Genomic DNA, 13,877 nt, shown 5'->3' with positions numbered 1-13,877 from the left:
ACTCAAATTACACTCAGATAAAACATTTTTTAAAAAAATTTAAAAAAAATTTTTTAAATTTGTTTCTGAGAGAGAGAGAGAGAGAGAGAGAGAGAGAGACAGACAGACAGACAGACAGCATGAGCAGAGGAGGGTCAGAGAGAGAGAGGGAGATACAGAATCTGAAGCAGTCTCCAGGATCTGAGATAGCTGTCAGCACAGAGCCTGATACAGGCTTAGAACCCACAAACTGTGAGATCATGACCTGAGCGGAAGTCGGATGCTTAACCAACTGAGCCACCCAGGCACCCCTCAGATAAAACATTTTTAACTAGCCTTAAAAAGAACACTGGAAAAGAATTTGAAAACTAAAATTTATATAAAGTATCTAGTAAATATGAGAAAAAACATGGCAAAGTAGATGTTATGTAAACTAGCTCCACAAATATGTCTGTAATAGCTACAAATTTATACTGATATTACTGTTTCTGTCTGAAACAGAAACTCATAATCAACTAAGAAGAGCATCAGTATACAAATTAATTCTGCTAGCACTATCAAAATAGTGATTCTTTTATTACTGTTATAGTTGACACAAAATATAACATTAGTCTCAGGTGTACAACACAGTGATTCAGCAAGTTTACGCATTATGCTACGTTCACCACAAGTGTAGCTACCATCTAGCACCATATAATGCTAATATAACAACTGACTATATCCTTTATGCTGTGTCTTATATTCTCATGACTTAGTAATTCCATAACTAGAAGATTGTATCTCACACTCTTCTTCACCCATCTTGCCCATTCCCCCACCCAACAGTGTTACTTACTTCTTTATTGCAAGATTTTAATTAGTTTAGACTGAACTTAAGATAATGAAGTTTTCTCTATTAAATCCTTGTCTGTAATAAAGGTCAGTTATTTTGCATCTTGTTTTTCCTTTGGATAAAGTTATAACTAAAATCTCATGTGTTTTTTTAAAAAAATTTTTAACGTTTATTCATTTTTGAGAGATGGAGAGAAAGAGAGCATTGAGTGGGGAGGGGCAGAGAGAGAGGAAGGCACAGAATCTGAAGCAGGCTCTAGGCTCTGAGCTGTCAGCACAGAACCCTACTTGGGACTCGAACTTGTGAACTGTGAGATCATGACTTGAGCTGAAGTCAGATGCTTAACTGAACCACCCAGGTGCCCCCAAAATCTCATGGTCTTAACAAGTGTTTTTATCGGTCTAAAAACCTTGACTTCACTTTTTGTTGATCCAATACTGAGGACTATATCTTAAAGACTAAGGCATTAGGAATTTCATCTTTAATGTGTATTTCATTTGAAGGAAGTCTAATAACTACATCTAAAGCAATCCAGAACACTTCTTAAATTTGTCAGAAACAGTCTTCCAAATGGTATCTGGATTGACTTCACCATGCTCATATTCATAACCCTGTCACCATTTTTTTAAAGTTTTATTTATTTATTTTGAGAGAGAGAGAGCATGAGCAGGGGCACGGGGGGCGGGGGAGAGAGAGAGAGAGAGAGAGAGAATTCAAGCAGGCTCTGCACTGTTAGTGCACTGTTAGTGTAGAGCTGATTGGGAGTTCAAACTCATGAATTGTGAGATCATGACCTGAGCCAAAATCAGGAGTCAGATGCTGAAATGACTGAGCCACCCAGTCGCCCCAACTCTGCCAACTTTTAAAGTTAAAATTGTGGCAGTACTATAAAGGAAAAGGTAGTGGGGACAAAGAGAGCATTATAGGGGCAACCTAAGCTCAGTACTGTTTAAAACAAAAGAACAAAAACATTTCTGATTATTCTTCAAGTAGCAAATAAGTAACAATAGTTATTCTATTTCATATTGTATTCTATGTCATTAAATCATCCATACTTCACTTAACCGACTGAGCCACCCAGGTGCCCTAATTCATCCATACTTCAATCGTCACACCAATAGAAACTTTAATTGTCATTGGGGGGAAAAAAGAATTGTTAGACTGTCAAAGCTCAGTCAGTATTAGTTCAGACTAATTTTCCTAAGGAAAAATGACCAGCCCAAATTTATTACATCCTAAAGTCCATGCTCCACAAAGTCGTACCCCTGTGAGGCAGTAGCCTAAAGAAGACTGCTGTCTGGGAACCCCTCACATAAGAAGCCATCATTTATACAGGGGACATACTACTGCCCCAGACTGACTCAATTTCCCAGTCTCTACTCATTTCAAGTTGTAAAGAAGCTGCCTAACACAATAAGCTGGATGTTCCCATTCTTGTCATCACCTTTATCGAGCAAAAGGCCTTTGTCTCCATCTTCTCAACGGCTCCCCTTCCCAAAGACTATCAGATAAATATGCTAAAGCATAGTTAAGATCATTAAACTTTTCTCAGTCACCTTTGATGATTCCTTAATGCAAGGCTATCTAGAATACACCTGCAATTTATGCCAATTTCTCTCTCATAATACCCCTTACATGTTTGTAAAACTAGGTACTACCACTATTGCTGGTAACACCTAGTACTTTGTGTGTGTGCGCGTGTGTGTGTGAAGTTAGGCTAAGCATTTTACATGGATTCTTTTAAACCTCACATCAACCCTGTGATGTAAAGTATCATAAAGCCTTATTTTATAGATGAGGCTTCATTAACTTCCCTAAGGTCACTTGCTAGTAAGAGATGGCACTACAACACAAACCTTAAGAGTTTAGTTCCAGAATCTGTTCCTATCACTGAGCAAACTACTTCTCAAGACAAATGTAAAATGCAAACCATCTTTGTGGGTCCTCATTCCTCAAGTGAGGTCACCCTAACAAAGGGCACTAAAACTAGCATTTGATGTCAAATTACTAGGCTAAAATATTAACCAGTTTATCAACAGGTATTCAGTAGTTTCATGTCCATTCATCTGGACAGAACAAAGATCATTGGTTCCATGGATGTTACACTAAATTAAAAGTTTCAAAACAAAATCTTTTCTCAAAAACAACAACAACAACAACAAAGCTTATTCAGGTTTCCTCCACCTATTTCTGTAGATATGATCTGCCTATGATAAAAGATCAAATGATTGAAAATGCTTATAAAATATATTAACATCTCCAGATACATCTTAGCTGGTGACCTAAGCCTATGTGTTTTAGCCTTAAAATAAATTATTCTTTATATTAGTTAACATTCCTTAACTGCTTACGACATATAATTAAGAGCTCACCAGTACTTTTCTCTACAAATGTTTAATGTTTGACTGGTAATGATACTCAAAAGATAGGGAGAAAGGGAATAATACCCACCTGAATTCAATTTGGTACTCATTTTCAACCCTACATGTTTATGTTTCATATAGTTAAGATAAGCTTCTGCTATAGACAATACAACTGTCTGAATCCCTGTTCATGCCAAGATTACATAAATAATTAGGCAAAGATCTCATACACAAATGTGAAATTCCAGATTAAGCACAACTGGGTCCATGCTAAAAACATGTTACAGAGTTTCTATTCTTAGTTGGCTTGTTTTCTTACAGAGCCTTAAAATAAATTAAGTGCCAACTGTCTAAAACTATACAACACCCTTTGTATTTCTGAAAAATACAGCTTCAAAATATTCATGTTAAAGAAGTACTCAAAAGATTAACCTGCATATTTCCATTTTCTTTTCTTTTACTTATTTTTTTAACATTTATTTATTTTTGAGACAGAGAGAGACAGTGTGAGCAGGGGAGGGGTAGAGAGAGAGGGAGACACAGAATCTGAAACAGGCTCCAGGCTCTGAGCTAGCTGTCAGCACAGAGCCCAATGCAGGGCTCGAACCCAAAGACCGTGAGATCATGACCTGAGCCGAAGTCGGCAGCTTAACCGACTGAGCAAACCAGGCACCCCTGCATGTTTCCATTTTCAATTTCCTTTGCCATGCTAATGCAAATGTACTGCCAAACCTGCCAGTCAGAAAAATGGCAAACTTTTCTACCTCTGTCTGACAGCATACTACATCTTGGCTTCTCCACAGCTACTCTACTTCATCATTATAATATACCATGAAAACAAACCAATGAATCAGAATAGGAGAAAATACATGCAAAGTATATATTCAATGAACAGCAAACCAAACATGATCCAATTAGAAAATGGATATACCTGAAGATATACCACTAAAGAGGCTATACACACAGCAAAAAAGCAAATAAATCATGCCTCACATCATCAGTCATTTGAGAATTGTCAACTAAAACCACAATGAGATCTCACTACATATCTATCAGAATGGCTAAAGTAAAATAAAACAACAACACTGAATGCTGGCAAGAATGCAGAGAAACTGAATCACTTACACACTGAGAGTAGGAACGTAAAGTGGTACAGTCCCTCTGGAAAACAATTTGGCAGCTTCCTAAAAAACTAAATGTTCAACTACCATATAACCCACAGTGTACCTCCGGGCATTTATCACAGAGAAAATGAAGACTTACATTTATAAACAACAACAACAACAATAAAAACTTGCACTCAAACATTTATCACAGTTATTTGTAAAGTCAGAAACTACAATAACCTCAATGTTCTTCAACGAGTGAATGGTCAAACAAACTGTGGTATACCTATATCATGGAATACTACTCAGTATTAAAAAAAGGAATAAACTATTAATACAAGCTACAATTTGATAAATATGCTGGGTGAAAAGTGCCATTCCCAAAGGTCACATACTGTATGATTCCACTCATAAATATTGTTATTTATTCATTTAATGTTTTATTTATTTTTGAGAGAGAGAGAGAGAGAGAGACAGCATGGGCAGGGGAGGGTCAGAGAGAGAAGGAGATAACAGAATCTGAAGCAGGCTTCAGGCTCTGAGCTAGCTGTCAGCACAGAGACTGATGCGGGGCTCAAACCCATGAACTGTGAGATCATGACCTGAGCTGAAGTCAGATGCTTAACCGACTGAGCCACCCAGGCACCCCTTTTATTTATTTTTTTGAGAGAAAGTGAGAGAGTATGTAAATGGGGGAGGACTAGAGGGAGAATGAGAAAGAATCTTAATCAGGCTCCATGACCAGTGAGGAGCCCAATCTCATGGCTGTGAGAGCATAACCTGAGCCAAAATCAAGAGTCAGACACATAATGGACTGAGCCACCCAGGTGCCTCCAATTATAAAAATCTCTGAAGCAACAAAATTATAGAAATGGAGAACAGATTAGTGGTTGTCAGGAGTTAGGGATAGGTTGAGGGAGAGTAGATACAGTATGTGTGGTTATCAAAGGGCAAAATGAAGGATACTTGTGGTTAAGGGAAATGTTCAGTGACCTGAATGTATCAATATGTCAACATCCTGGTTGTGATACTGTACTATAGTTTTGCAAGATGTTACCATTGGGAGGAAAATGCATAAAGAGCACAGAGATCTCTGTAGTATTTCTAATGCTACATGTCAGTCTGCAATATCCCAAAATAAAAAGTTTAATAAAAAAAATTAGCTCATAAAGAATGTTTTTGTTGCAATAATCAGCGACCACATGTATACATAAATCAGTACTTGTAAAGATTAAAGACTGCCAATTGATTTTTCTTGTAACTTGTATAGAAGTGACCACTTCAACATAAAAACTATGTTAAGATGTTTTATACATCCTACACAAAACTTCTGTACTTTACTAAATGATTAAGACCAGTTCTAAAGAACAAAGTTGTATCAAGACTTACTACTTCATCTGCAAATCCACCAGCGAGGACAAGAGAATAAGCCCCATCATTACTTCGACCATGAATTCCACCAACATGGGGCCTATGGACACCTGCTTCGCTCACCTATGAAATAAAGAGAGTCTCAAAATACCTTTGAACAGTTATGTTTACAAAATGCTTTCACATATATTATTGGATCCTAAAACCCTCCAACTAAGAACTGAATGCTACCCAGAGTTTAATCTTTGCTCACTGACTTTACTGCTTCCCAACTATATATCCCTTAGGTACTAAGCTGATGACTCTTAACACTGCTCAGATCTGGAATTCCGAGTTCCAAAATAATGATTAAATAATCATCATTTTATGTCTACCAATCATTCTAGCTCAACTTGGGTAAAATAGAATTTTCTATCAGTGGCCCAGATCCCTTCTTATTTCTTGTCTTTAATCATGGTACTGCTCCCTAGCCACATCAGAAAGACAAAAGCATCATTTAGCATCATTCTTCTCTATTCTTCAAACCCATTTGGTAACAAATTCTGCTGATTCAATCTCCTAAATCAATTATTTTTCTACTTCTGTTATAATCTTAGTTTGAGCCATGAATGCTATGAAACCCCCCTTTTTCACTGCCTCCAGTTTCTTCCCCTCAAACCCCATTCTACCCATCACAAACAGAAAAATACTTTTAAGAACAAATCTGCTTTTAATATTCAACTGCTTAAAATATATTAAATGGTCTTACTGTATATCAAGCCCAAATTTAAGTATTATACATTACTTTCTCTCAATCTGGCTCCTATCTACTTTTCCCAGCCTTAACTTTTTTTTTTTTTTAATAACTTATTGTCCTGTTACCTAACAGTGTATATAGTGTAGTCTCGGCTTCAGGATTAGATTCCCATGATTGATCACTTAACATACAACACTCAGTGCTCACTGCAGCAAGCGCCCTCCTCAATGCCCATCTCCCATTTTTCCTGCCCCCTCTAACCCCCCACCCACATCAACCCTCAGTTTGTTCTCTGTATTGAAGAGTCTTTTATGGCTTGCCTCTATCTCTGTAACTTATTTTTCCTTTCCTTCCCCTATTTCCTTCTGTTTCTCAAATTCCACATGAGTGAAAACATATGGTATCTTTTTCTGACTGACTTATTTCACTTAGCATAATACCCTCCATTTCCATCCACATTGTTGCAAATGACAAGATTTCATTCTTTTTCATTACTGAGTAGTATTCTATTGTGTATGTATGTGTATATTATATATATTTTATACACACACACACACACACACACACACACATATATATATATATAAAAGCCATTCATCAATTAATTCGGGCTCTTTCCAAAATTTGACTATTGTTGATAGCACTGTTATAAACATTGGGGTACATGTGCCCCTATGAATCAGCACTCCTGTATCCTCCGGATAAATTCCTAGTAGTGCTATTGCTGGGTCATAGGGTGCTTCTTTTTTTCATTTTTTGAGGAATCTCCATACTGTTTTCCAGAGTGATCACAATAGTTTCATTCCAACCAACTCTGCAAGAAGGTTCCCCTTTCTCTACATCCTCATCAACATCTGTTGTTGTCTGAGTTGTTAAATTTAGCCACTCTGACTGGTATGAGGTAGTATCTCAATGTGCTTTTGATTTGTATTTCCCTGATAATGAGTGATGTTGAGCATCTTTTCACATGCCTGGTAGCCATCTGGATGTCTTCTTTTGAAAATTGTCTATTCATGTCCTCTGCCCAATTCTTCACTGGATTATTATTTTTTGGATATTGAATTTGGTAAGTTCTTCACAGACTTTGGATACTAACCCTTCATCCTATGAAATTTGCAAATATCTTCCCCCATTCTGTTGGTTTCCTTTTAGTTTTGTTGATTGTTTACTTTGCTGTGCAGAAGCTTTTTTTCTTGATGACGCCTCAATAGTTCATTTTTGCTTTTATTTCCCTTGCTCCCAGAGACATGTCAAGTAAGAAGTAGCTGTGGCCAAGGTCAAAGAGGTTGCTGCATTTTCTCCTCTAGGATTTTGGTGGTTTACTGTCTCACATTTAGGTCTTTCATCCGTTAGGAATTTATGTTGTGTGTGGCATAAGAAAGTGGTCCAGGTTCATTCTTCTGCAGGTTCCCAGTCTTAATTCTTAGCTTCTCCTTCATAGAGCACATGTTTAAGCTAAAACTACTCAATGTTACCCAAACATGCTACCCAATTTGTTAGTTTAATCATGCTATTCTACTACTTCAATGGCCTACTGCTTCTCTTCACAGATCTTCAATTTTGGCTCACTAAAACAGCATCACTTTGTGTTCTTCAAATTCCCTGGGAGAAGTATTATAAATCACTTATTTATCATGTAATTGTTCTTAGCAGAGAAAAAGCTAAAATCCAAGCCTGCACAGTGGGGTAGGGAAAGACACATATTAGAAGCCAGTGAGAAGCTAATAAAAGCATCAGAACCTGAGTGTAGGCCTTGAAAACACCAGGTACTTCAGAAGATGGGACCACTTGATTCTCAACGTCACCAATTCTGATGACAATAAATCTCTTCTGATTCTTCCCCACTTCCTAAATGGCAAATGGCAAATGGCAAATCTATCCTTCTAGCTGCTCAGGCCAACAACCTCAAACTCATCTGAGACAGTATTAATGAGGGCTTTTAAAGTTTGGGAATGAATTAGCGACAGGTATAAAAAAAAAGAATGAAGCAAACAAAAATCCAAGGCAATTAAAAATATGCTAAGTGTACTTTTTATTGTATTTATAATATTATACTGTATTTGTTTATAGTATTTTTTACTGTATTTAAAGATATAAGTCATACTATAAAACATGCATACAGATTTAGCCAAAATTGCAATATAACCATTGCAAAGATGGGAAGACACAGAGTATGTTAAACTTAATGCTCATCTACCATAGAAAGAAGTTAATATAACTAAACTATAAAGACGAAAGAAGTATTAACATGCAACTTAGAAAGAAGGAGGTCAATCTAGAAGAAATAGCTAAAACTTTAAAGCGGTGGTACCTGAGAAACAGAAAATGAGGATGAAAAACTTTTAAAATCTCTATAATGATAAAATTACCTTCTTAATAAAGAAATTAGAAATGAATACAATAGAGCCTTCTTCAACAGGAAAAGAAACAAGTAATTTTATCATTGGATCATCTGGCATTTTCTCTGACCAACAACTTAACATTCATTTTGGAGGATAAGCCACAAACAAAATGCCCAGAGTGAGTTTTCTTGGACTTCAATGACATTAAATGAGAACTTACAACAATTTTTAAAGAAAAAAACCCTTAATATTTCAAATATTACGTTCTCAGCAAGAAAATTTCTCTAGAAAGCTTAACAATAATGTTAACAATCTTATCTAGAACAGGACAGTAAAAATGATAAAAAAGCATAGCTGACACCTAATTCCATGATGTATGGGCCTGTTAAGCTATGTGGAAAAGTGTACTCATCCTATAGAGAGAGAATCTTTCATTCTAACAACTGTCCTGTGACACAACCTAGATTAGCCCACTTATAATCAATAGATATTGACATTGCTACAATTTTAACTATATCTAACTTTACCCTTTCAACAAAGCCAAATTAAAACATACCTGAACTCTAAATCTCCATGTTGACCCAACAGGAATCCCAGGGATAGGTCCATAATGATTAGAAGGAACAATAGTACATTCTCTAGTGCGACCAACACAGGCCATTCCCTACAAGTTATAGAATAAGTTGTTTGAGAAATCGGTTATGTCAAACCTTAAAGCCAAATCTTAAAGTCAAATAAAATGAGAACAGAAACCTAACTGTATGATTAACATATAATTTATGTGATTTAATTAACAAATAAGTTACAGCAACTTAACAATTTATATAATTAAACAATACAGTTATTTGTTAATATTTCTGATACAGAAAATATAATTTACATCACTACTACTATTGGTATCAAAATGTTATAACCTGCATTACAGTTAAAACATTATAGCTAGGAAGGAAAGAAGACTTTCTTCTTTACCCTGCCCCAGTCTCTCCGGCTTTCAGTACTGGCTGATGGCATCTTTGCTTTCTTTTTACTCATCTTGAGTTTTTCACCAGCCTTTACAACTTCACTGGAATCAGTTTTACAGGAAGGACAATACCTTTAAAAGAAAAAGGAATTTAATACACCATATTAAAGCCAGTAACAGAATGGTCTTTCTGGGTCAGAAAATATTTTAAGATTTAATACTTGGTGTATAATATAGACGTTCAGCTGGCATTTTAGTATTAAACTTTTCAAAGTATTTATACGGTTAAGCTAGCAGGAAAAAAAAATCTTATCATTCCTTTAAAGAACGTGAAAGATTATAATATCATAAAAATCTCAAATTCAGTTCAAAAGTCAGACAGAGCTGTCCAATTGAAATGGCACCATGCACTCTGATCTTATCACTAACCTGGACAGTGGAATTTATTCGTGTGAAGTTCCTATTATTAAAACGGAAGTAGCAAGAACAGATAATCCTAGACTGCTCAACTATGCAACTGATACATCTCCCCATCTAAATTATCAGAACTTTCCAAGTCAAAAATGTATAGTCTATTACAGCAAATATAGAAGATTCAAGGATGCTTGTTTATATATTAGTCTTATCCTTAGCTCTTTTTAATTCCCTATACTTGTTTGTTCTTTAGCCTATTTGTAGTTGGTTATCCTACTGTAACATTTATGTCATTATATGCTACCTTAAATAATTTCAAAGAGCAAAGTATGAATAACTATGTCTATAGAATCAGATGGGGCTATTCCTATGACAGCAAGGAATGGAAATTTGAGGAATTTCCTAACAAAGATCAACTGGCCTCTCCCTCTATTAATTAATCTTAAATGTGCCTATACTTTCCATTTCATAATTATCTACTGCATATGGTCTATAGAGCAAAAAAGTCACCCATGCCCACCCAGTTAATTCTGATTGCCTAATTATGAGATATCTTTTTTGGTACTACAGGCAAGAAAAATGTAAGTCAGTCACTGATTCTGAAAAATCAGTTAAGTTGTGTTATACAGATGCAAAATCAAGGTAAAAATTAAAATGTAGAAGGCAATAGATAGTACCAAGTAGAATCCCTTCTAATTGAGAAATCAGGAGGCTTCCAAAAATTAATTTTACCTGACATGCTAACTTTTAAAATTATAATTTTATCAGAGATCTTAGGGGCAAAGCAGGTACTATTTCTTATGAGAAAAATGAGTTCAGAGGCATAATATGCAAAGCAGATGATTTGGAGAAGAGAAAAGGTGGTCAAACCTTCATTCCTTCAGCACATTTGTTCAGAAGCTTCTATACGCCAGGGACTATTTTGGTGCTGGATATATAAATGTGCTCAAAATATTTGTACAAAGTAGTTAAGGGAAACTAGTACATACAATGCAACAATTTCAGGAAGTAGCAAGTTCTAAAAAGGAAATATATCAGGGTTATATGGGTGTTAAGACTGATTAAAAATGGTATGTGCCTTTAGATAGTTTCTGAGGTGATACTCCAGCTGAGGCTAAAGGAGTTGGTCTTATGAAGGCATTCTGTGCAAAAAGACATTAAGTACAAAAGTCCTGAGGCATAAGGAGTGGTATGCCTTGAAAAATGTAAAGGTTGGCGAACCTGAAGTTCAGGCAAACTGCACTGCACAGAGATAAGCAATAATGTTATAGAGCAAGCAGGGGCCAGATCATCGATGGCATGGGCTTAGTTTTATTCTTAGTACAATAGGAAGACACTAGGGGGTTTCGAACAGATTTCAACTTAGTAAGATCATTCTGCTGCTATAGGAGAAAGGATAGCTGGTAAGCAATGTGAAAGCAAGGACACAAGTTGGGTATTTATTACACAGTTCAGGGAAGAGATGTTGGTTTGGACCGAAGGGTGAGAATGGAGAAAGATTATGCAGGACTGACAAGACCTGCTCATGTATTATTGGATGGAAGAGGGCAGAGGGAATCAAAGATGAAGTTTAGCTTTTAAGCCTGAACAAGCAGATAGGATGACTGTAGTAATTTACTAAAGACTCAGGGAGGAGCACGGTTTTTGGTTTATGGAAATCAAGATCTCCAGCTGGACTACTTTTGTGATACTGATCAAGCAAGCAGTTGAATGAATACAGGAAAATAGAGCCCAAGGAAGATTAGCTATGAAGATATTAAAAATTTGGAACCATTAGCTTCGTATTTAAAATCTCATGATTGGATGAGATTATCTAGGGAGCAAGCACGAAGAACAAAGAGCAAGTGAATATGCTTCGGAAAACTCCAAAATCTGGTAGATATAAGAAAACCAACAAGAGATTAAGAAGGGAAGGCCAGTGAAGTAGGATGAAAATTAGACCATATGGTATCATAAAATCTTTATAAAGACAGAGAGCTGATAAGTACAAGTAAGGAGAGGGCTTAGAAGTTACCAATGTGGCAGCATAGAATGTATCTGTGAGCCTAACTTACACAAATATAGTGGAGTTATGAGAAGGAAGTTCAAATGCAGAGCTGAAGAACAGGAGAGGAAATGGAAATTGTCAATGCAGGCAGTTCTTGAGAATTGCCATAAAGGAAGCAAAAAACTGGGATCAAGGGAAGGGTGTGTGTGTGTGTGTGTGTGTGTGACTGAATAGATTCTAGGGACTGAGAATGACCCACCAATGGCAATCTGGAAGAGGAACTCACTGTAGGAATGAAGTTCCTGAAAAGGCAAAGGGATACGGAACTGTAAGAGCAGGTAGAAGAGTTTGCATTTTAGAGAAGCAGGAACATACTGTCCACAGAAACAAAAGGGAAGAAAAATATATGAGACTTTAGAGGCAATACAACTATGTTTATAGATGGTAATATTCAGGCTGTGACCATTCAAGGCAGAGGTAGGGGGTGAAAGGAAGAAGTTACATTCCTTCCCACCACCCACTCGTACAGTCTCTGTGGTAATGCAATAACCCTCCCAACAGATGGGGAGAGGCCAGAGAGAAGTAAAATAATCTATTCTTTACAGTAACAGAAGCTACCCAATTGTAATTTTATTACAAGCACACTTCATTTTATAGCACTTCACAGATACCGTGTGGTTTTTTGTTTTTTACAAATTCAAGGTTTGTGGCAACACTCCATCGAGCAAGTCTGATTTTTTGAACAGCATCTGCTCACATCTGTCACATTTGGGTAATTCTCACACTATTTCAAACTTTTTCAATGTTATTATGTTGTCAGGGTGATCTGTAATCAGTAATTAAGACCTACTGAAAACTCAGACAACAGCTAGCATTTTTTGGAATAAAGTATTTTTGCACACTTAGCAGACTACAATCTCGTGTGTAAACATAACTTTTATATGCACTGAGAAACAAAAAATTCATCAGATTTGCCTTATTGTGATATTTACTTTACCACAGTGGTCTAGAGCCTGTACTATCTCTGAGGTATGCCTGTACTTCTGAGTATGTCATTCCTTAATTTATCCCTCCATGCCAGCAACAATCCATAGCTTAAGAAGAAAAAACATTATGACATGAAAAAGTTCATTATTACTTTGAACATGTTCTTCCCAGTCTCTTTTCTAATGAGTTCATTCTGTAGCTAAGACTACTTAATAGAAGTAGCATAGATTTTGGCTGGTATATTTAACCTTAGTGCCTGGTTCCACTTATTAACCTCGTAGGATTAAATTCAATAATCCATGTAAAACACTTCGTTAGTGTCTAGCATATATTAAGCACTTAAATAACTATTAAGTACTATTATAGGCACATCTAAAATAGCTGGGGAATAGAGAGGCCACCCACAATGGTTTCCCAGATGAAGTCATAGTAAAGCAAAAACCTGAAGGATAAATATCCTGAAGTTAAGCAAAGAGGAATAGATTTCAAAGAGAAAATGTGTCAAGTGTAAAAACCCAAAGGAGAGAAAGAACTTGACTCACTTAAGGAGCTGAAAGATCTTTAATCTATACTCTAGTGCAGAGTATTTGGGAAAATGAAGAGGAAAATGGTAAGAAATACACCTGGAGAAATCAACTTAAAAAATATTGTGCAAGGCCTTGCAGAGCAACATAAAACCTGAGAAGCAAAGGAGTTAACACAACCAGATCTGCATTTTTGAAAGAACATAAACTCCATATTAGAGGAAGAATTGCAAGGATTAAAAACAGCTAGAGATCAGCTCACAAGCTGTGATAAT

At 36.3% G+C, this 13,877-nt stretch overlaps 1 protein-coding gene across 2 annotated transcripts in view; it reads right to left on the bottom strand.

Annotated features, from left to right (window-relative positions):
* UHRF2 (ubiquitin like with PHD and ring finger domains 2) overlaps positions 1-13,877 on the bottom strand; it is an 84,667-nt gene that overhangs the window by 12,406 nt on the left and 58,384 nt on the right. For both annotated transcript variants that reach the window (XM_039217114.1, XM_039217113.1), the window contains exons 7-9: positions 9,699-9,822; positions 9,286-9,393; positions 5,670-5,774 (exon numbers count right to left, since the gene is read on the bottom strand). In XM_039217114.1, coding sequence (XP_039073045.1) covers positions 5,670-5,774; positions 9,286-9,393; positions 9,699-9,822 — 337 coding nt within the window. The remainder of the gene's footprint in view (positions 1-5,669; positions 5,775-9,285; positions 9,394-9,698; positions 9,823-13,877) is intronic.

This window comes from Hyaena hyaena, unplaced genomic scaffold (genome assembly GCF_003009895.1).
Source record: "Hyaena hyaena isolate Hyena2069 unplaced genomic scaffold, ASM300989v1 scaffold_675, whole genome shotgun sequence".
Taxonomy (NCBI): Eukaryota; Metazoa; Chordata; class Mammalia; order Carnivora; family Hyaenidae; genus Hyaena; species Hyaena hyaena.
The sequence above is the reverse complement of the archived record's forward strand: the minus strand, read 5'-3'. Positions and strand labels throughout refer to the sequence as shown.